At 36.2% G+C, this 21,368-nt stretch overlaps 1 protein-coding gene across 5 annotated transcripts; it reads right to left on the bottom strand.

Annotated features, from left to right (window-relative positions):
* Window positions 1–10,887: 10,887 nt before the first annotated feature.
* LOC143437448 (vomeronasal type-2 receptor 116-like) lies at window positions 10,888–21,166 on the bottom strand. 5 transcript variants are annotated; one of them, XM_076922247.1, is made up of 6 exons: window positions 20,961–21,166; window positions 15,839–16,121; window positions 14,679–15,485; window positions 13,618–13,841; window positions 12,982–13,112; window positions 10,888–11,792 (listed from the first exon to the last, which is right to left on the bottom strand). In XM_076922247.1, exons 1-6 carry the CDS (start codon window positions 21,164–21,166, stop codon window positions 10,888–10,890), a joined length of 2,556 nt encoding a protein of 851 aa, XP_076778362.1. The 5 variants fall into 5 exon arrangements, with proteins under 5 accessions (XP_076778362.1, XP_076778364.1, XP_076778363.1 ...); XM_076922249.1 differs by having other exon boundaries at window positions 12,982–13,105; window positions 13,617–13,841; XM_076922248.1 differs by having other exon boundaries at window positions 10,888–11,795; window positions 12,982–13,105; window positions 13,617–13,841.
* Between the last annotated feature and the right edge of the window lie 202 nt (window positions 21,167–21,368).

The raw sequence follows: 21,368 nt of genomic DNA on the forward strand, positions 1-21,368 counted from the left end.
TCCTTCTTCTCCTCCTCTCCTTCTTGTCCTCCTCTTCTTCTCCTCCTCTCCTCCTTTTCCTCCTCTCCTCCTTCTCCTCCTCTCCTCCTTCTCCTCTCCTTCTTCTCCTCCTCTCCTTCTCCTCCTCTCCTTCTTCTCCTCCTCTTCTCCTTCTCCTCCTCTCCTTCTTCTCCTCCTCTCCTTCTTCTCCTCCTCTCCTTCTTCTCCTCCTCTCTTTCTTCTCCTCCTCTTCTCCTTCTCCTCCTCTCCTCCTTCTCCTCTCCTTCTTCTCCTCCTCTCCTCCTTCTCCTCCTCTCCTTCTTCTCCTCCTCTCCTTCTTCTCCTCCTCTCCTTCTTCTCCTCCTCTCCTCCTTCTCCTCCTCTCCTCCTTCTCCTCCTCTCCTTCTTCTCCTCCTCTCCTTCTTCTCCTCCTCTCCTTCTTCTCCTCCTCTCTTTCTTCTCCTCCTCTCCTTACTCCTTCTCTTCCTCTCACCTTAGGTCCTCCTACATATCATCCTTCCTGTTAAAATAAAACTTTTCTCTCAAAATACAATTAGAGCATAATTATACCAATTTGTACCAGTGAGTTACAAGATAGTCTTAATACCAGTCCATCATTTTGTTGACTAACCAGAACCTCTGTCATCTCTCCTAACTAAAACACTTAATTCTGAACCTGGCTTTTTTTCTTGGCTTTAGAATGAATGTCAGCTGAAAACCATCCACTCAAATATTTTCTCTCAAAGTAAGTAGCCAGGATTGGCTATGAGACTATATGTTTTCGAACCCCTTCAGAAATCCAGAATGACTGAGTTAACTGAAATTATGGGAAGCACAAAGCATAGCTTCTAAAACTTAGCCAATTTATAGAGACCGCATGAACACATGGACAGTCCCTATACTGCAAAATGTTGGAGCATCTGATCTTCTATTTTCATTTTCTACACTCGGACTGCTAGATAGACCAACAACATTCATTGAAGATGTTTTTTCCATGTATATTTTTGGCCTCTTTGGATCTTTGGTCAAACATCAAGTATACATACTTGTGTGGTTTTATTTCTGGGTCTTCCATTCTATCTCATCAATCAAAATTTCTGTATCTTTACCAATACCATGTAATTTTTAATCACTATTGCTCTGTGGTATAATTTGAAGTCAGAGATTAAGATTCCCCCAGAAGTTCTTTTATTTTTAAGAATTGTTTTTGCTATCCTGGGTTTTTTCTTTTCCATATAAAATTGTGAAGTGCTCTTTCCATGTGTTGAAGAATTTTGTTGCAATTTTGAAGGGGATTGCATTGAATCTGTAGACTGCTTTTAGTAAGATGGCCATTTTTCTATATTAATTGTACCAATCCTTGAGCATGGAATATATCACCATTTTCTGAGGTCCTTTTGATTTTTTTCTTGAGAGAGTTGAAGTTATCTTTGTACAGAACCTTCACTTGTTTGGTTAGAATTACCCTAAGATATTTTATATTATTTGTGACTACTGTGAACGACATTGTTTTCCTATTTTCTTCTCAGTCCATTTATCATTTGTATCAAGAAGGCTAATTATTTGTTTGAGTTAATATTTTATCCAGCCACTTTGCTGAAGTTTTTATAGCAGTAGAAGTTTTCTGGTAGAATTTGTGAAACCTGTATGTATACTGTGATGATTTGTATATGTTCAGTCCAGGGAGTGGCATTATTAGATGGTGTGGCCCTGTTGAAGTACGTGTGTCACTGTGGGTGTGGGCTATAAGACCTTCATGTTAGCTGCCTAGAAGTGAATCTTCCACTAGTTGCCTTCATATGAAGATGTAGAACTCTGCTTTGCGTGCATCATGCCTTCAGAGATGCTGTCATGATCCCAACTTGATGTTAATTAGTGAACCTCTAAACCTGTAAGCCAGCATACACAAACCATCACATTCCATTCCCCAGCTCTCATAAGTTTGTTCAAACACATGAGTCTGTGGGGACCATACATATCCATAGCATAATAAAAAAGTACATTTTGCTCAATTTCTAAAGTCCAGGAGAAAAGAAAAAAGACTGTTAGGCTAGAAAAAATGGAGACAATTATGATGAAAACTTCTCAAATCTTGTAAAAGACATGAATGTAACACATTCAAGCTCATCACACCCCAGGAAGATAAACGTCTAAAAGAGTCCATTTCCATGTACATCACAATCCATTTCTAAAATTAAAGGCCAGAAAAAATCCTGAGAAATATTAGGAGAGAAGTAGTTCATGACTTACAGTCAGTGATGATGAATGACATCAGGAGCAAAAACACCAGTAGGGGGCGCTACATGCTTCAACAATGAAAAATGCTAATCATAATTTTTGTAAAACAAAACATCCTTGAGGATATTCCTAGATCAATGGAAATTTAAGATTAAGAAACTCAATAATAGAGGTAAAGAAATAACAGAAGCCTTCTAGGAAAGGCAATGGCAGGCAAGTGAGTTTCCTGGTGATGGCCCACCCTTTTGCATGGCTACAGTGGGTGCACTCTGGTGAGGCACAGCCCCAGAGACTTTGTCCCAGGATTGCTTCTCACTGCTGATATGCCCTTGCTGCCATTACTACATAGACTAATGATTCCTGGGCATCAGCCCATGCTACTGGGCAAATTTCCTGCAGATCAACATGAAGATGAACTTTCATGAATTAATGCTGCTTAGATGAATTAGTGACTTTGTAGAATTCCTGATTTTATTCAAATAATTTTAGGAAGAAATTTTAAGGAGATGGTTTTGGTTGTTTTGCCAGAAAGATGTAATAAAGTTAGAATTAAGAATAGAATGTGCCCCCTCCTCATAGAATAGTAAGTAAAGGCTACATAATAAGGAATACACTGACCTTTAATAAATTTCACTATAAAGAAAAATAGACTTGGGACAAATTTGTGATCAAGGAAAAACATTCTATGTCACATTCAAGGATAAGGTCATATGTGTGCATTGTGATAAAGCAAGGGGACATGAAATAGTTACTTTCAACTTATAATGAACTTATATAATGAAACACTGCTTCAAACTTACTATCAACATCCTTCAGTAACTCTTCTTTTATGTAACATTTTATCTATGAGGTAATTTTATAAAGAACCTTTTCTAAGGAGGTACGAAAATGCTAAGAGAAAAAATGAAGGGTGGTAATTGGAGCCCTCCTCCATCCACCAATTTGTGTGTGTGTGTGTGTGTGTGTGTGTGTGTGTGTGTGTGTGTGTAGAATATCTATATGTATGTGCATCCATATATATGTAGCTAAATGTGTGTTCATAAGCATGTATGCGCACTTGTGAAATTGATGATACAAGTGGTTAGGCAGGGTCAATGTGCCGCAATGTGTCTTTGTTTGTTTCTTCCTTCCTTTCTCTCTCTCTCTCTCTCTCTCTCTCTCTCTCTCTCTCTCTCTCTGTCCCTCCCTCACTCTTTTTTTTCTACTTCTATGTAAAATTGCCAAGAGTCATCACCCTTTGGCCCAAAATAGCAAGAGAGCATTAAATTATTAGAAGCCCCCAGAATCGTGAGACATAAATTGTCAGAAGCCATCACCTTCTCACCCCCCTGAACAGTAAGAGAGAGTTAATGGCCAGAGGCCATCAGTCTTTGGCCTTGATTGGATGCTGTGTCCCACCTCAGTACCTGACCTTTCTGGAGCAGGATCTCTGGCAAAAGAAATACTAACCATGCATGGTAGTATACACATTTAATGTTGTGGTCTCACTATGTGTCTTTGGTTGCCTTTGAATACACTATGTAGACCAGACCAGCCTCACAGAGATCTGCTTGCCTCTACCTCCTGAGTCCTGGGCCCACACCATCACACATGCAATCCTCCACTTGTTAAAGTGACAGTTTAAAGTGGCTAACATTTGAAAGCAAAATTTTTAACAATGCTGTGCATTTAAGTGTATTTGTTTCTTTCAGTGTCTTATGTTTCTTTTAAAATGGTAAAGTAGTCAGACTAGGAGATACAAATAAGTAATAAAACTCTAGAAACAATATAGTGAAAAACACTATAGATAAGGTGGAAAATATAAAACATTCAACCAACCCACAGGTAGATAGGAAATGGAAACCAAAAAACAAAAAAGAATGTGAAAGTAATGAAGTGTCAGGTATAACTTCTGCTATTAATAATTATGTGATACAGTCTAAAGAAGGATTAGACAAAGATTATAGAAATGGACTTTAAAAACCAATTATAATGCAGTCTATGAGAAAATAATTTTGAGTATAGTGTTCTTGGTAGGTTCAGAAGTAAAAGAAAGGCCATTCTGGCATGATTTAATAAAGGCTTGAATAGCTCAGATAAAGTGGATGTTAGAGCAAAAAACTTACTAGGGATAAGAGACATCAAGGGACATAACCTTCATAAGCTCACCACATGATAGTGCTTCCAAACACAGGGGATACAGGAAATAGAGCCTAAATATGAACTAAACAATTTTGTTTTATTTGTGCTTCCACAGCTCTCTAAATATCTCATATAACTGGATATAAAATCAACAAGGACTCAGAACTGCAGTACAAACAGACCCTTCTACATGTGTGGATCACTGTGAGATACAACGGTGGAACACATTATTTTTCAAGTACGTTGGAACATTGGACAATTTAGGCAGTAGGACCAAAAGGTGACAAAGCACTTCTGCTGAGGTAGTTGAAGTCTCCTGGAGAAAAACAAACTCATTTATTGAATGACGACAATAACTTTGCAAAGACATGACTACTAGAAATCTGTTGTATGTTTGCCATTCTCAGAAACATCTGGTTCTTGCTGATTCTTTTCACTCCCCTGATTTGTGGCTTTACTCTTTAAAAAGACACCTTAGCCCACCACTCTTGGTCAAACTCTGCTCTTGAGAGAGCTTATGGTTTGACCTTGGCTGGCCAACTTCCCTAAATAAAGCCTCTGTTGATTGCATTCAGGTACGGTGTCTTGCGACAGTTCTTGGGTGGCCACAACTTCCCGAGATTTGAGTGGGGGTCTCCCTAATTTGGGGGTCTTCATTCGTTCCAGAAGATTCTAGAAGCCACCAAGCTTTCTAGTCTAATGCTCACCATAGAAAAATGAAACTTTCAAAGCTGAAAGAATCTTTGATATTACATGTAAGATGTTATTCAGACCCAGAATTGTTCCTGTCTAGAACTTCAGGGACAAAAATGTAGAAGACACAGAGGAGACTACAGGAAAGGTGGTCCAGTAACCTGACAAACTTGGGATCTATCTCAAGGGAAGGCTCCAAGGCTTGGCATTATTACTGGTGCTATTGTGTGCTTAGAGCAAGGAGCCCAGCATAGCTGTTCTTTGAGAGGCCCAACAAGCAACTGACTGAGACAGATGCTGATACTTACACTCAACCATTGGACTCAAGTAATGGACCCCTGTGGGTGAATTAGGGAAAGGTTGGAAGAAGCTGAGGAGAAGGGTGGGCTGATAGGAAGACCAACAGTCTCAACTGACTTGGACCCATGAGATCTCTCTGACACTGAGCTAGCAACCAGGCAGCTAACACAAGCTGATCCAAGGCCTCCAGCATGTCTACAGCAGAAGACTGCCTTGTCTGGCCTCAGTGGAAGATGATGGACTTAACTCTGGAGGGATTTGACCCCAGGGAGTGGAAATGCCTGGTGGCAGGGAATGGAGGAATATTCTCTTAGAGACAGGGGAGAAAGAATGGGATGAGGAACTGTGGGAGGGCCGACTGGAAGGAAGGACAATAACAGGACTGTAAAAATAAAAGTAATAATAACAAATAGTAATAATAATATGTTCTCTTATCATTCATTTTGGTCATCAACTCACTGTGTAGCTGAAGATGCCTTTGACGAACTTTTAGGCCTCCCTTCTGCCTCCTTCTGTCAGGGATTACAGGCATTTGGCAACAGCTTTCCCTAGGTTCCCAAAGAACCTTTATGTGTTTGTGGATGCTCTTGTTTTTCTTGTTATGTGGTTTAAATGTAGGATTACTTGATTACAAGTACATATGAGATGTGTCATAATATCAATCACTAGGGATGCTTAGGCAGGAAAATTGAATGTTCAAGACTAGTATGAGTTCTTGAATTTGTGTGTAAAACAGAAGAGAAGACTTCTCTTAAGAGAAAAAAGAGTAAAACTGAGAATTCTCCTAAAATATTTTTGTTTTTGTTTGTGTGTTTGTTTGTTTGTTCTATTTTCCCCATTTATTTTAAATCATGTGTCTGGGAGAGACTCACATATCCATGAGTGCATAAGAACAAAACAGAGCACTGAAAACCAAGAAGGTGGATTGTGAGGCAGTTGTGAGACTTGGAAGCAAAATCAGTTAGTTACCAAACAACATCCCTAGACCCAATCAGAGAATATTTGAAAATATTCACATCTATTTTAAAGAAACAGATGCTAAAAATACCAGATGAGATCTAGGACCACATAACCTGACTATTTTTGTTTTTATGATGAAGCCTCATAATCCATCCTTTCCTCAGCCTAATAGTTTTGTACTTAAGACACGGTCTTTGATTTGCATCTAATTTGAGAAGTTACAATTTGATTTCTGTTGCTGTGCTAAAACAATGACCAAAGCAACATGAAGAATTATAGGGTTCATTTGGCTTCCTGTTTATAGTCTTGCATAGGGGAAACCTAGGGAGGAGCGAAAGCAGATCATGGTGGAATACAACTTACTGGCTTGCTCTGCCTGCCTTTCTCTACTGCATAGTCCAGTATAGCTAAGGATAGTACTGCCCACATTGGGTTAGGTGCTACCACACTGATCACTAATAAAGGAGTGATCATGATGAAAATGATGGAGGTTATGCAATACTCCTCTGGCTACAATTGCTAGTGAGTGCTATGTCTACCAACAGAAGAGCCACAGACATGGCATCATTCTTTAGTATTACCTGACAATAATGCAGTTACAGGGTGACTACATTGGACTCTTTCCTCTGTAAAAAGGACAATGCTTTGTTTTTACCTGAATTGATACTCTTCTGCCTGTGGAGTTATCTTTACTGTATGCAGGCTTTTTCCAAATCTTCAATCTTATTGAATGTCTTACATATGATTTCAGAATGTCTTATTCTCCAAAAACGTATTTGATACAATATTGCACCATACTAACAAACTTACTTCATGTTCAGGGAAGTGTGATATTGGGCCCAAAATAGAGATTACACATCTCATATCTGAAGTACAGGTGATCCTTTAGTATATCTCCTGGTGCTACCAAAGCTTTGATTAAATTAAATTTGAAAATAAAACAGCTCATTCCAATCAGGATGACAAAGGATACAGATACATTAGAAATACAGGTAGGCATCACTACCTGTGCAAAGGGTCACAACTTGCTGAGGTGCTGGTAGAGGAAGGTGGGGAGAATATAAAATGGATAGAAGAGGAATTACTTATAAATGTCAGCTAAGGCCACATGACCAATTGTAGAAATAGCATTCACTCATATGTGTTTTTGTTTTATTTAACTTAGAATGCATTTATGTAGACATTTGTGTTTTCTTGTTGGGGTCAGTAGTGTCCTGTGTCTGCCCCACGATGGGTCTAGGGAAGTTTGGGGAGGCAGGACTCAGGAAGTTTGACTTTGCTCACCCCACAGTGGCTCTGTGTGTGGAGATGAGAGTTCTTGGTTTGTCATGGGCAGCTGGCTTGGGTTTTTTGTCTCAGTGGCTAGGAATGAAAGGAGGTCTTCTGCAGGTGATTATAGGGTGACTCTGTAGTTGAAGGTCTTCTCCAAAGCTTCCCATGGCAGATGCTGATGAAAAGAGACATTCCATGGCTTTAAAGCATTTATTTATGTTATTGTGGAGAGTGGAGATAAGTAAAAACTGTGCCTTATTTTTCTCAGGGCTGGCCTGAGGTTAAATATGTTTTGCAGGGAGGAGTATCTGGGAAGGAAAGCTTAATTGGCTACACCTTCTGGCCTTTAGGTACCTTATTAAAATAGAGATCTATCTTGAGGCTATGTGACTTGTGGTCATGTTATCTTTATGTGGGGTATCTGGGGGCATTGCCCTTACATGACTGAAGGAAAAAAAATCTATGAAGGCCTCATGTCAGGAGACTGGATTCTGCAGGCATGGAGAAACACCTGCCATCCCAAGGGATCACCTGGTGTCACTGCAGTTTCCTGCCTGCTCTAGACCAGAAACTGGCTGTCTTCCAAGGTAATACATGGCCTATTGTAGAAAAGAATATTCACTCATGTGTAGTTTTGTTTTATTTAGAATGTATTTATGTACATATTTATGTTTTTGTCCTGTTTCTTTACCAGGTGGTGGAACATCAATATAGAGTAACATCAAAATAACAGAAGAATGTTTCTTGACAGATATGACCATGTCGTTTAAATTTATAATGTGTTTGCAGTTGTCCATGTCTCCATTTCAATATTGGGACACTGTAATTGAAATTGGGACATTTCAATATTGGGACATTTTGATCTTGTGTGAGTGTTATGAATGCTGAGAAATCTCTGTGTGTTCATATGATTATCAGTCCCTTTTTTCTTAATGATACTGTTTTACTGAAGTTACCCAATACCTCTGTCCCTTATACATATTGATCTGCTTGTACACATAAATCCATGAGCTCTGAGTGGTGTTGTTGTTCTATATTAACTGGTGATAAGGAGATAATACTGAAAACAAACCTTACATATGTCATCAAATATGGAAAATTTGAGCTGGTCCTCAACTAGAAGCTTTACCTCTGGTGATTGGAATTCAAATTTCTAGAAATTACTACCAGGGGAAATTGTAACTGTAATAAAGACCAAGTGGGTCCAACTACATCAGGATTCCTCCTCTTCAAAATATACATTTAAAACAAGCAATGTACCCTCTTACAAAATGGTCCCTCATCTAAGACTCAGGGAAAAGTGAAGATGGTAGAAAAGATCTTGAGAGTCAAAGGATAAGGAAGCTAGCTGTGAACATATATCTTCTAGGATTGGCAAAAGGTACACCATGAAGTCTTACCCACATGACCTTCAAAAGATGAGAAAAAGAGTCACAGTGTGCATGACAGGTTGGAAGGAAGAAAGCTGGTAATGTATACACTCTACACAACCATTTATAGGAAACTATGAAAATGGGAATGGAAGAGGTTGTCATCCTCAAGGACAACCAGAGAAAAAATATTGATGATATACTACCAATAATGAGCCATCAGAACATAAATATAAGCAATTTTACATGGTCTCCACAGTTATATTTTAAAAAGATATGAATATGCAGATACATATACACATTGATTAAGAATTGATGACATAAGTGGGCATGTACAGTTTAGATGTGCAGGAAGGGGCACAAAGAATGTTTTTAAGGTAGGAAATATAAACAAAAAGCAGTTAAATTAAAATGTCAAAAATAACCTACCAAATAGTATTTAAAAAGTAGAGCAGCAAACAGAACTTTGAGGGAAAAGTGACATCCAACTGCACCGCCTGATGTAAAGAAATAATGTGTATGTCCTTGTATGTGCATGTCTGTATGTGTAATATGAAACCCAAATAATCTTTAGTACTCATATTTTGATAAAATTAATGATGAGACCCTTCCTCTAGAGTGATTTATATATTTCTATACTTCACTGACCTTATTGTGGTAAAGATCTTGTGTGGGATATTTCCATTTGTAGTTTTCCTCACTTAATAAAACACAATCATTTCATAATGAAATTGTGTGTTTTTACATAAAGTTAGTGTGTTATATTTCAGGCACAATCTGAACCCCTTTGTCCTTTTCATACTATGTTTCCTTCTTAGTATGTTATCTGATATTCTTAACATCTTCCTAGTACATTGTAAAGATATTTTAAAATCCAGCACTTTTGTGATGACCATCAAAATATGCATTACTGTCACTGTGCTTCACACTCTGCTAACATTCACTCTTGTTTCTCTTTTCAAATCAACACCTTTTATTGCATCAGGTGTGTATGATATTCCCAATCTTAATAGAGGGAATTTACTATTTAGGTGATGTTTTAGTTTCTATCACTGCAACAAACACTATGATCAAAGAAACATGTGTGAAAGGTGTTTATTTTCATATGTCCTTTGGTCACAGTATATTGAATGAAGCCAAGGCATGAAATTGGATGCAGGCACTCCATGAAAAAAATGGAATAATGCTGTTTATTAGCTTCATTTCCATGTCATCTGCAGTCCTCTTTCTAATAACTCCAAGAACAACATGCCTAGAGTTGGCACTGTCCACAGTCAGTAGAGTCATCTTATATTAATGATTAAGTACATGGCTTACTCACAAAACTCCAGGTCAAAATGATGGGACCATTTCTCAATTGAGATTCCTGGTTCTCAATATCTTCAGGTTTGTGTACTTATGAATAAAACCAGTTTCTCAATATCTTCAGGTTTGTGTACTTATGAATAAAACCATTTCCAAAACCTGCTCAAACCTCTGATGTCCTGGAATTCCATCTGGATGCAGTGAAGACACAGTGTCAGAGGCTTATCAATTTACTCTTCCCCCCCCCCACCCCCTCTTCTAATATCTCAATGTCCATAATCAGGTTGAAGAAGTCGATGAAGAGTCAGAGCCCCTATTCTCTGGGCTTGGGGACTAAATTGGTTAATATTTGGCTCTCTTTCTAGGGAAAATAGTGGTTTTGTTGGAACAGGGAGGCATAGTTAGGATTTATTGCATAGTCATAACCTATTGGTAGAAATCTGTATAATTATTATCAAGATGAAGTTATAATTTCAAAATAAACCATTTTCCACTAAACTTTGTAATTGGTATGACAATGGACAGTGCTCTCCTATTTGTAAGTTCAAATTTGTATATTACTTCTAATTGTATATGATAAGTACTACTTTTGTTAAGACAAAGAAAAAGATATGTTGAATATCATCTAAAATATCATACTACTAAAGTTTCAATAATAAAATTTTTCTTTATATTTCTGTCTAAAATTTGAATCTGTTCTAACTAAAATAACATAACACTTTGGGACAAAGATGCACCCTAGTAACCCTGCACTAGAAGCCAAGATGGAAAAAACCTCCACAACCACCATGACCTTCCCCTTAGTGCTGTGATAGACAGGAAGGAAGGTGATCCAGACACTGCAGAACACCAGCATGCTGAAGGTTAGGAACTTGGCTTCATTGAATCTGTCAGGAAGGTTCCTAGCCAAGAAAGCCACAGTGAAGCTCCCCAAGGCCAAGGAGCCCAAGTATCCCAGGACAAAGTGGAAGGCAATGACTGAGCCTTTGTTGCAAATAATGACGGTCTTCCCATGTTCAGATTGTATATCTCTGTCAATAAAGGGAGGAGATGTTACCAACCAGGTTCCACAGAGAACAAGTTGGATTAGTGTACAAATGGGAATGACCAAGTTAGGTGCCCCTGATGCCAGCATCCCTCTCATTCTTCTTCCTGGAGTAGTGAGCTTGAAAGCCATGACCACAGTTATTGTTTTGGCCAACACTGTAGACACAGCCACAGTGAAAAATACTCCAAATGTTGTCTGCTGCAGGACGCAGGTGGCCTGGTTGGGGTGTCCAATGAAGAGCAATGAGCAGAGAAAACAGAAGATGAGAGAGATGAGCAGGATGTAGCTGAGAGTGCGGTTATTGGCCTTCACAATGGGAGTGTCATTGTGCTTTATAAAAGTGACTAGTATTAGAACTGTGAAGACAGAGAAGGACAGGGCCATGCAGGCTAGAGCCATCCCCAATGGATCTTCATAAGTCAGGAATGACACAGCCCTTTGGAGGCACTGGGTTTGCTGTAAGTTGGCATACTTATCATCTGGACACCTCACACACTGCTCCATATCTGCTGGTGAACAATAATAAACCCTTATACATATCATATTCTATTTACTAACTTAATAAGTATTTGTACTATTCAATTGATAACTCCAAAATATTTTGATGTTGAGCATTAATTCCATTCCTCATTGCTGCAGGAAGCACTGATGTAAGGCTGTTCTGTATTAATCTATGATTTGTAATGTAACAAAACACAATCATTAAAATGCAGGAGAAAAAATATTTATTAAGCAGAAAGAAAACATGTTGTTTTCTAGTTTGTTATGAATAATAACATGAATAATCTCAGATAATTTAATTTTTAAAGCATAAACTCTCTACTCACAGACATGTGCAGTGTGCAGACATAGGTCTCAATGCCAGTTGATGAACTGCAGTATGAACTTTCATGGGTTTGAGGGTTTTGCCCTTTGTCTGTGTATTCACATAGGCACAACAATATGCAATTCCTCATGAAAAATATTGTTTGCATGAAAAGTATTTCCATTATTGAAGCTGTATGCCTCACAGCCCTATCCATGTCCCCCTCCTTGTGGTAAGATGCCTTTTTTTCCAACTGTGCATTCCAAGCTAGATGTCTATGTTTTCCCAACTATGGATTTTAACTTAGAAGTTTATGGATACTCACATTCATCCCCTTTTCTTCATGAAAGCTGTGATTGCTATTATGCATTATCACATCTCTGGGAGCATTGTTGAAATCTTCACTTTTGCTCTAATTCTTTGACAAGAACTACTTAATCCTTTAAATCTTCCATGCTCTTAAAATATATTTCATTAAACAACAACTGCTACCCTAAGCATCTTTGTCTAGAACCAAGTTAAATGTTAGGAGAGAAAGGCTGTGGACTGATCATGAAGTCCAGTCACTGTGTACAAAGAATCATGTAAGATTAAACTTATGTATAGATTATGCCTAAGTTTTGTTTAAAATGGTTACAGATGTATGTCCCCTAAATGTTTTCTGCATAATATAAAATCAAGAGCCATTGTGTTGTGAGAGAGATGTGTTGTGTGTAGAAGATAGTGCAGGTTATTCGCAGGATACAAAAGAAGTTGATACTATTCAAAGGATTAAATTCAGAAACAAAGAGATTTTAGGTCTATAAATTCTATCTAGACCATTTTACATTTTTAGTTTGAAATAAGAAGATATTAGAATTCAGCACTTTTTAAAGTATGCAAACATGTACCTGTCTCATTGGAAACCTCATTTTCTGGGCACTGGGCACAATCAAAGCAGCAGTCTGCTGTTTGTTCCTGATGAATTTTCCTGAATCCAGCAGTGCATGTCACACTACACATGGAGGTGGGAACCTGAGGATATATGTATTGTCTGTGTATGTGTGTTTATGTGTAATGCATATATACATTGTATGTATAATGATACATATATTTATTTATGGGACATTAACAGATATGACTATATTAATTACTCTGCTAACCAGCATCACTTATCAATTTCAGGTATTTTATTATTATCTATTACCTTGAAATGCCCTCAGTTACACAATTTTTATTACATCATTTAATATCAATTTATACATAGCTACAAATTTTTAATTATATATTACGTTAAATTTAATAAATATATTTAAATGTGGGTTGGATAGGCATGCAGGTACAATTGAACATGGAATCCAGAGGCCTTTGATTCCTATGACTTAGATTTACATGACGTTGTGAGTTATCAATTTTTGATGCTGGTAACTGAGGTTGGTCCATTGGCAAGAACAGAAATTGTCATTAACTACAGAGCTATAACTTCAATGCCTCATATTTTAAAATTTAGATATTCTGAAAAAAATTAAAATTGTTGTATACCCACCGATGTTCCTCCTGTGGCCCACTCCAAGTCTTCAGATATATGAAGTTGTTGGCTCTGTGGGGAACAAGGAAAATAGCTTCCTAGTTTGACTTTTAATCCAAGACCTTGTGGAAAATTCCAAATGTTGAAAATGTCATACTCTTCACATTGATTTTCCTTATGATTCATGTTCACCAGGTCACCAACAGGGTTAGTAAATACTCTAGTCTTCAGCATGGAAGCCACCTAAATGAGATGTATCATCAGATTATTACATGTACATATCGATTAAGGACAAGTAAAATTGAGAATGTCCTCTTATTTTAATGTATTTCAGCTATATTAAAATAATCCCATATACTTACATATAATATAACTTATGTGCAATTAAAAATTCATTTTAATGTTCCAAGACAAAAAGAGTTAAAATAAATGCTATCTATATAACAAGTAACATGATGTGTCTATATGTTTGTATGTGATCTTGATTATATGTGTGTGTATGTGTGCACATGTTTGTCAAGAATAATTTTTAAAATTGAAGCCATGTAGATGAGAATGAGTGGGAAGTCTGAATATCTGGAAGTTGTGGAAACAAAAGATGGTAGTGTGTCATTCATGTACATACAGTTTTCATTTATGAAATAATTATTAACTTATTAAAATGCACATTCTTCATCATTTATATTTTACAAATGATTGTTACTTTAAATGTCTATTAATCACAGCAAATGTATAAATTATTGAAAAAATTACTCTTGAGAAAATTATTCTAGGCAAGTTTTCAGTTAATGCTTTTATGATAAAACTCTTGACTCCTATTATAAATATTGAACTCATTTGATAAAATTTTGAGACACATTTTCACAGACTCACTGACATTCATACAAAAATATTGTCTCCTATTATGTGTTATCCGTGTGCATGTTACATATTTATGTAAAAGACTCATTAGGTAGTTTTATAGTATAGAAACTCTTTTATTGTGAGAATAATCTCTAAGAAATTTATGTGAGTTTCTCAGGGGGTCACTTAAAGATCACATTGATATATCTAAGCATAATGAAATGTAAGAAACTTTACCTGCTGACAGTCAATAAATACTCCTTTGGGTTCTGTCATTTCCTGAGACTCTACTCGTTGAAGAGTGAGTTCATGGTAGGTGTGGGCTGCAGCATACACAGCATTATACAAATTGTAACCTTCTTCACTCAGGACCATGTCAAATTTGTGCAGTGCTAACCATTCCACTGTATTGTTGAATGTAAAATGATCTATTTTGCTATTGCTCTTCTTAAATATTGAACAACTGAAATAATTCCACCATAGCATACACTGAGAAATGTCTACTGGGTACATGGAAGTATTCATTGTTTGCATAAAATTTCTAAATTCAGCAATCTCACGGTGGTGGTGTTCAAAAGTGACAGTTCCATGAAAAAAATCAAGGCTGAAATCTTTTTTATTTGTATTGACATCCCATTGTGAGGTTGTGATCCAGATTCTCTGTGCACCTAAATATGCCCATCTTCTGTAGCTGACTTCTAGGGTAGAGTTCATTTTACCATAAATGATAACAACTTTGGCTGATGATTCCATAATGTGTTTTTCATGTATTTTAGCCTTTGTCTTGTATATCTGCATGTTTTCTGGGATCATATTCACAAAAGCTAAACAGATCCCATATCTTTGCATTTCTTCTCTTAAGTCTGATAGAAACTGAATACTCTGGTCATCATCTGAGATGACCAGTCCAATCCAAGTCCATCTAAAATGAAGCATCAAGGAGACCATGCCATGTGACAAATGTGTGTCCTTGGTGGCTATCTGATAGAGATAGGGAAATTGGTCATGATCACTCAGGTTAGGATTAAATGGTCCAAAGAAAATCTAAAAGATGTAGAAGAGAAGATGAAACATCCACATGAGGAATATGATCTTAAGGGAGTTTGGACTTATATACAAATAACATTACTCACCTTTCAGAACTCCCATTAAGGATAGTGAAATTATTCTATAAATAGCAATATTGTCCCTTTCGTATTCTAGGCTATACTTGTCAAATGTTAGCATTCTAGAAAAGTATTTTGCCTATTTCATACAGTGCATCTATAATCTGATTTTAAATCCGTTATAATATGTATAAAACAGCACACACAAAACACATGCTGACCAAGGTTTCTCCATAGGTACCTATGGATGGAATGAACATTGCTAACACATCCAGTGTCACACATTCCCACCTTCACTGTCTCAGAAGTAACTGCCAGTTTTGAGGATGTCATCCATGATGGTCCTGTAAGTTGTATCATACATATTTTCTGTATTTCACAGTTATAATTAATCAAAGTAAAAATATAGCTTTTTGGTGAATATGTTTCATCCAGATATCCAAAAGTGTCTTCACACAGGCCAAAAATAGGGGAGAACATCAAAGACATGTTGGGTAAAAGATAAGGATTCTTGTTGATCTCAACAGTAGCAAAAAACATTACTAAAAATTCCTCATATCTTCTTGCTGGTATTCTACAAGAAGGCATAGGGATGATTCAGGAGGATGTACAAAATATGAAATTTTCTGCTCAACTACAGTTATCTTTTACTATGAAAAAATGCTAAGTTTCTGTGTAAGTGCTACTTTGCCTTAAATAAACCTCAGAAATTAGAGATCTTTTGGGTTGAATATAATTTAAATATATCCCTCAAATATGTTACTCTAGGATGATACTTTTTATAGTCATGAAAATCCGTAAAGACCTTGTTTTATCTCTGAATGCCATTCCTGATCTAGTATCAGGAACTGAAAAGGAGAAGCTAAATATGAGCAGGTGATCTTTGTGAGTTGGGTCTGCCTTAGATTTAAATCCTCTATGATATATTTTTCTCTTGTAGGTAAGTCCCAGGGGACGTTTATTCTAGGAATGATTCCTGCTATTTATATGCTTTCCTGTTGTTATTAAGTATATATGACAACCACTAGGTATTAGCTCATCCTTTTGAGCAGATCTCTGCAAATGAAGATATAATGTCTTGTAGTGATGCTCTATTGATAAATCAATGATTTCTTAATCCTTCATGATGATCCTATAGAATTTCCTTTAAAATATAGTAACCTTTAGCTTTTTTTTTACAATACAATGCTATTAAATTCTTTCTTGTAGTCAAAACTGCAATGAAAATCTTGCCAGTCTTTAGTGTTATGAGTTAATTGCTTCTGAGAAAGCAAGCAGGCACTACTCTTCAGAGCACATTCCAAGAGCTTGTAAAACCATTAGCCAAAGATCTTTAAAAGGGAACTAACAGTTTACTCTAAGTGCTAGGACACAAAATATAATATTGACTGGCTTTATCCTTACAAAACATCACTAATTACTTAGTCATAGATGTTACGGTTTTTAACTCACATGAACCTGTAGAATTGTGACAAATGATGAATGGTTAGCCACATAATTACTCCTGATGGATATGAATGTAAACATTGTCTGTTGTAAACTTCTTATTTGATTTCCAATTGAATTTATATGTAAAGCTGTGGTGAACTATTTACTATGTGATCATGTATTGTGAAAAATGTATAAGTGCTGAGGCAAAGAGAAGAAACAGAACTGAGCTGAGGATAGCTTTTAGGCAGAACACCTTTTATACAAAACTGAAGAGAATGTTTTAGGCAGAACTCAGGAGAATACTTTTTAGATAGAACTGAACTCTAGAAGAACTTAGATGTAAGGCATAGAATTATGAGTAGTGATAATGAAAGTAAAGGCATTACTGTGATCTCAGAGCTTGAGGAGAAAGCAAGACTAGGAGGAGAATGCAGAGTGAAATAACTTAGAAATGATAAGGCAGGCTGAGAAGTGGTGGTGCATGCCTTTAGTCCCAGCACTTGGGAGTCATAGGCAGGTGAATTTCTGAGATCAAGGCAAGCATGGTCTACAGAGTGAGTTCCAGGACAGCCAGTGCTATACAGAGAAACCCTGTCCAAAAAAAAGAAAACAAAAACACAAAACAAAACAAGAAACTCACAAAACCCAACAACAAAACAACAACAAAAGAACAGTTATAAGGCAATTTTTAAAAAAACCAAGCAAGAAATGTGCAGAAATGAGAGAGAAATTGGAGAAAAGAAGAAGCTGCAGAGAGAGCAGAAGGAGCAGGCAAGCTTCTCCCTACCATGGGACAAAACAGTTCTTTCCTTAATAGCCAGGCAAGCTCAGTCTAATTAAAGAGAACAAAGCTTTCTTTATATAGACGTCTGTTTAATTCATTTGGCAATAAGTGGGTAGATGGTTTCCCTTTCATTATGTATAAATATTGGAACTCATTTTTTATATCCAGATTAGGTGGGTTCTTTCTACAGTGGTGCTTGTTTTTGTTTGTGGGGTTTTGTTTTATCCAAATGCATATGTAAGTATGAGTGTGTGTATGAAATTATGAGAATGTATATAAGCTGGATCCAGTTGGCTTGAATAGAAACGTATAAATGTGCATGTGTGAAACTATATATTAATTTATATGAGTTTATGCTTATATGCTTACGTAAAAGTTTTTCTTTTTGGGATGGTGAATATTTTCTCCAGGTTCAATAGAAATTTATTGCTCCAAACTTTTCTCTAGTTTGACAAGCAAGAGGCATCTGGACAAAGGGGAAAAGGCTGTTGTAATTAATCTTTTACTTACTATCCTGCTCTTTTATAGTAAGGTGCTAAATGCCAGAAACTGCACTTTCTGAACTCAGAGGAACACAGAATTCAGGCCAGCTACTGAAGCAAAGTGACTTGGATTAAAGATAGGTAAAAGTTTTATTGTTATACAGCAACCTTAAACAACATGCAAGACCAACTCTTATCCCTACAAAGTCTAGACCCTTTTGCTGCCTCAAGAAAAACCAAAGAACACACACACACACACACACACACACACACACACCACACACTTACAGAGAGAGCTCACAGAGAGAGAGAGAGAGAGAGAGAGAGAGAGAGAGAGAGAGAGAGAGAGAGAGAGAGAGAGAGAGAGGCAGTGGTGGCACAGGCCTCTACTCCCAGCACTTGGAAGGCAGAAGCAGGCAGATTTCTGTGTTTGAGGTGAGAATGGTCTACTATAGCCCGGGCTACACAGAGAAACCCTGTCTCATAAAAAAAAAGAAGAAAAAAGAGAGAGATTTAAATTTTAAATAAACATATGAAACTTGAATGACATCAAATTACTATTTTCTATAACTTTCTATTGATTTGAGTTTTCAGTCTATATTAAAGAATGAAATCAACAAGTAAAATTGAATAGTTATACACAAAAAGTTCTTATTTTTAAAAATTTCTTTTATGAATCAAATATCTTTATCATATTGTGTATTTTAAGAATCAAATATCATGTCAAGTTATTTCATGTTTCTTTTTATATTCATATCCCTTAGTACCCGAAAATATCATTAACACATATTGAATAATATTCATAGCACAGGATCCTATCTCTAATGCTTGAGTACAAAATATTCTTTAGAAATTAAACATAGTAAAAGAACACAAACACTAAAGAGTGAATCATAAAGAAATGTATTCAAAAGCCATTATGTGATCCACCTGACATATAGTGACAGTATTCAAAGTGCATTATATAACTGCATAACTTCTCTAACAATCAGTTTACTTTAAAAAAGATTATCTATGTTTCTATAAGCAATTTTTACAAATCTCAATATAGGAACAACTTTTTAAAGATAAACCTTAAAAAATGCTAATTTCATGAACCATGAGAAAAACAATCAATAATGACATTTCCATGAAGTTTATAGAGTTTGCTTTTTATATTTTTCAAATGTTAATGTTCATCAAACATGATAAATATTTTAGAATACATTTCATTTACATTTATATGTCCATTTCAGAATATAAAAGATAGTATACCACAAAACAGGAATATTATCCTGTAGGCTCATCTACACATCAATTTAATGCTAGATTTTAGTGTGAATGTTACTATGTCAACTTACTAAAAATTATGTCAGATTCCTCTATACACCTCAGTTTTCCTAATTCTTTGCCATCCTTTAATTGATAGCTGAGCATTGAGATCTATTCTTATATGAAATGTATTTGTCTATTCCAGTAAAGTCTCCCAGTACATCTGTTACTATTAGTGTTTACACCAAACATGGTCCATTGAGAATTTACATTTTTTATTTTTAAACTATAAATATGTATTAACACAGTTCATATATTTGTAATTTTGATCTTTATTACTACATACAAAAGTGTCACTAATGATGAATGCTATTATTTTCCAATGAGATATGGGATAACATAGGATAGATTTGAAATAAGATTCCTTCTGACCTGATACCCAGGAATAAAAATGTGAAACAACATATCAAAGTGTGCATAGTATACTTTGGCTAGCAAGAGGAAACTGTATTCTTAAAATCCCAAAGAGGAGAGAAAGAAATAAAAGATGGGATGAGAGTCAGAGACAGAAAGCACAGGAAACCTCAGTTCATGAAACAAAGAAGTCTCAGTCACTTTGAAAGGGGAATGATTTCAACATTCCTTCCCTCATGATCTGCAGCCAACACTGATATCTCACACTTGAGATCTGAGAATTGTGTAGACGTATTGAGAATACCTTCTTATTTACTAGAATAATTCTTTTATAATTTCTATAATGTTATATTTATTCACTAATTAATAGAAAAATTGACTACCTATCTCGTAGTGATCATGACCCTAATCTGTGACTGGGCGTACACCCAAGTGGACCAAAATAGTACTCTGGAAACATAATCTGAGGCCTGGCTGGTTTTTTATATTTACAGTGTCCAGGATGACAGGAGAGACTTATTGAGAGACTATAATTAAAAGCAATGTGTATGTATAGTCACAAATATGTATGTTATATTATTCACATAATCATGTATACTAGACACACACAAATTTCAAGGTATAAATATATGCCCAAAAGTTAGAGACCTAAATAAAATAACTTTTTCATGTAGGCCTTTAGAATGCATGCTCATATTGGAATCTTTGACAGACAATTGAAGACAGGCAGCCTCTTCATATTGAGGTCTTAAGAGTGGGGAGAACTGTGAATTCAAAACAGACTTGTGCAATGCCATCTTTCAACATCTGAAATACACAAGGAGGCAAAAAATAGAATCCAGTCTCTATCACTGTCCAGTTTGTGACCTGGAGTCCAATGTACTAAAACTAAAATAAACTGTGACACATTTGAACAAATTAAAGTAGAGATTGGTATGATAATTAATTTTCAGTACTTCCTGATTTAATGGGGCAGAATCCCACAGTTGTGCACACATCTATATATTTTTAATTCATGACATAAAAGCAGAAAATAAACTTAATAACTCACCTAAAATAGAAATAATAATGAGAATATTTTTTTTCTATAGACTTCTCAGCTGCTATAAGTTGAAAACCACAGTCACTACTCAAATCTCCATCATTATCAACATTATTCTTTATCTTCCAAAAGCAAAAGGGTTCAGTCAAACTACACAAGATGAGAGAAAACTTCAGGAGCAAGAAGGCAATACTGAAAGCACATAGCTTCTTCATGTCTGTTAGGATCTAAGATGGAGCAGTTGTGAAATCTGTTTCTTACACAGACAAACATCACACACACACCTTCACACATATGTGTCTGTTTCAAGGCTATTTCTGTCTGAAAATCCACTGAATTATATTTTACAGTTCTTTTCCATTCACCCTGTGCCATGTTCCCTGGATACATCTGAAAAAATCTGGCCTCAAGCTCTGC

Source organism: Arvicanthis niloticus, chromosome 24 (assembly GCF_011762505.2).
Source record: "Arvicanthis niloticus isolate mArvNil1 chromosome 24, mArvNil1.pat.X, whole genome shotgun sequence".
NCBI lineage: Eukaryota > Metazoa > Chordata > Mammalia > Rodentia > Muridae > Arvicanthis > Arvicanthis niloticus.

Bases quoted from the DNA above. Each gene is read 5' to 3' on its own strand.
- LOC143437448 (XM_076922247.1), bottom strand. From the start codon at position 21,166: ATGAAGAAGCTATGTGCTTTCAGTATTGCCTTCTTGCTCCTGAAGTTT. The intron at 16,122-20,960 runs GTGAGTTATTAA...GCCTTCTTGTAG, and splicing joins CATTATTATTTCTATTTTAG to AATACCAGCAAGAAGATATG. The intron at 13,113-13,617 runs GGTGGGTATACA...ACAATACATATA, and splicing joins TGGGCCACAGGAGGAACATC to TCCTCAGGTTCCCACCTCCA.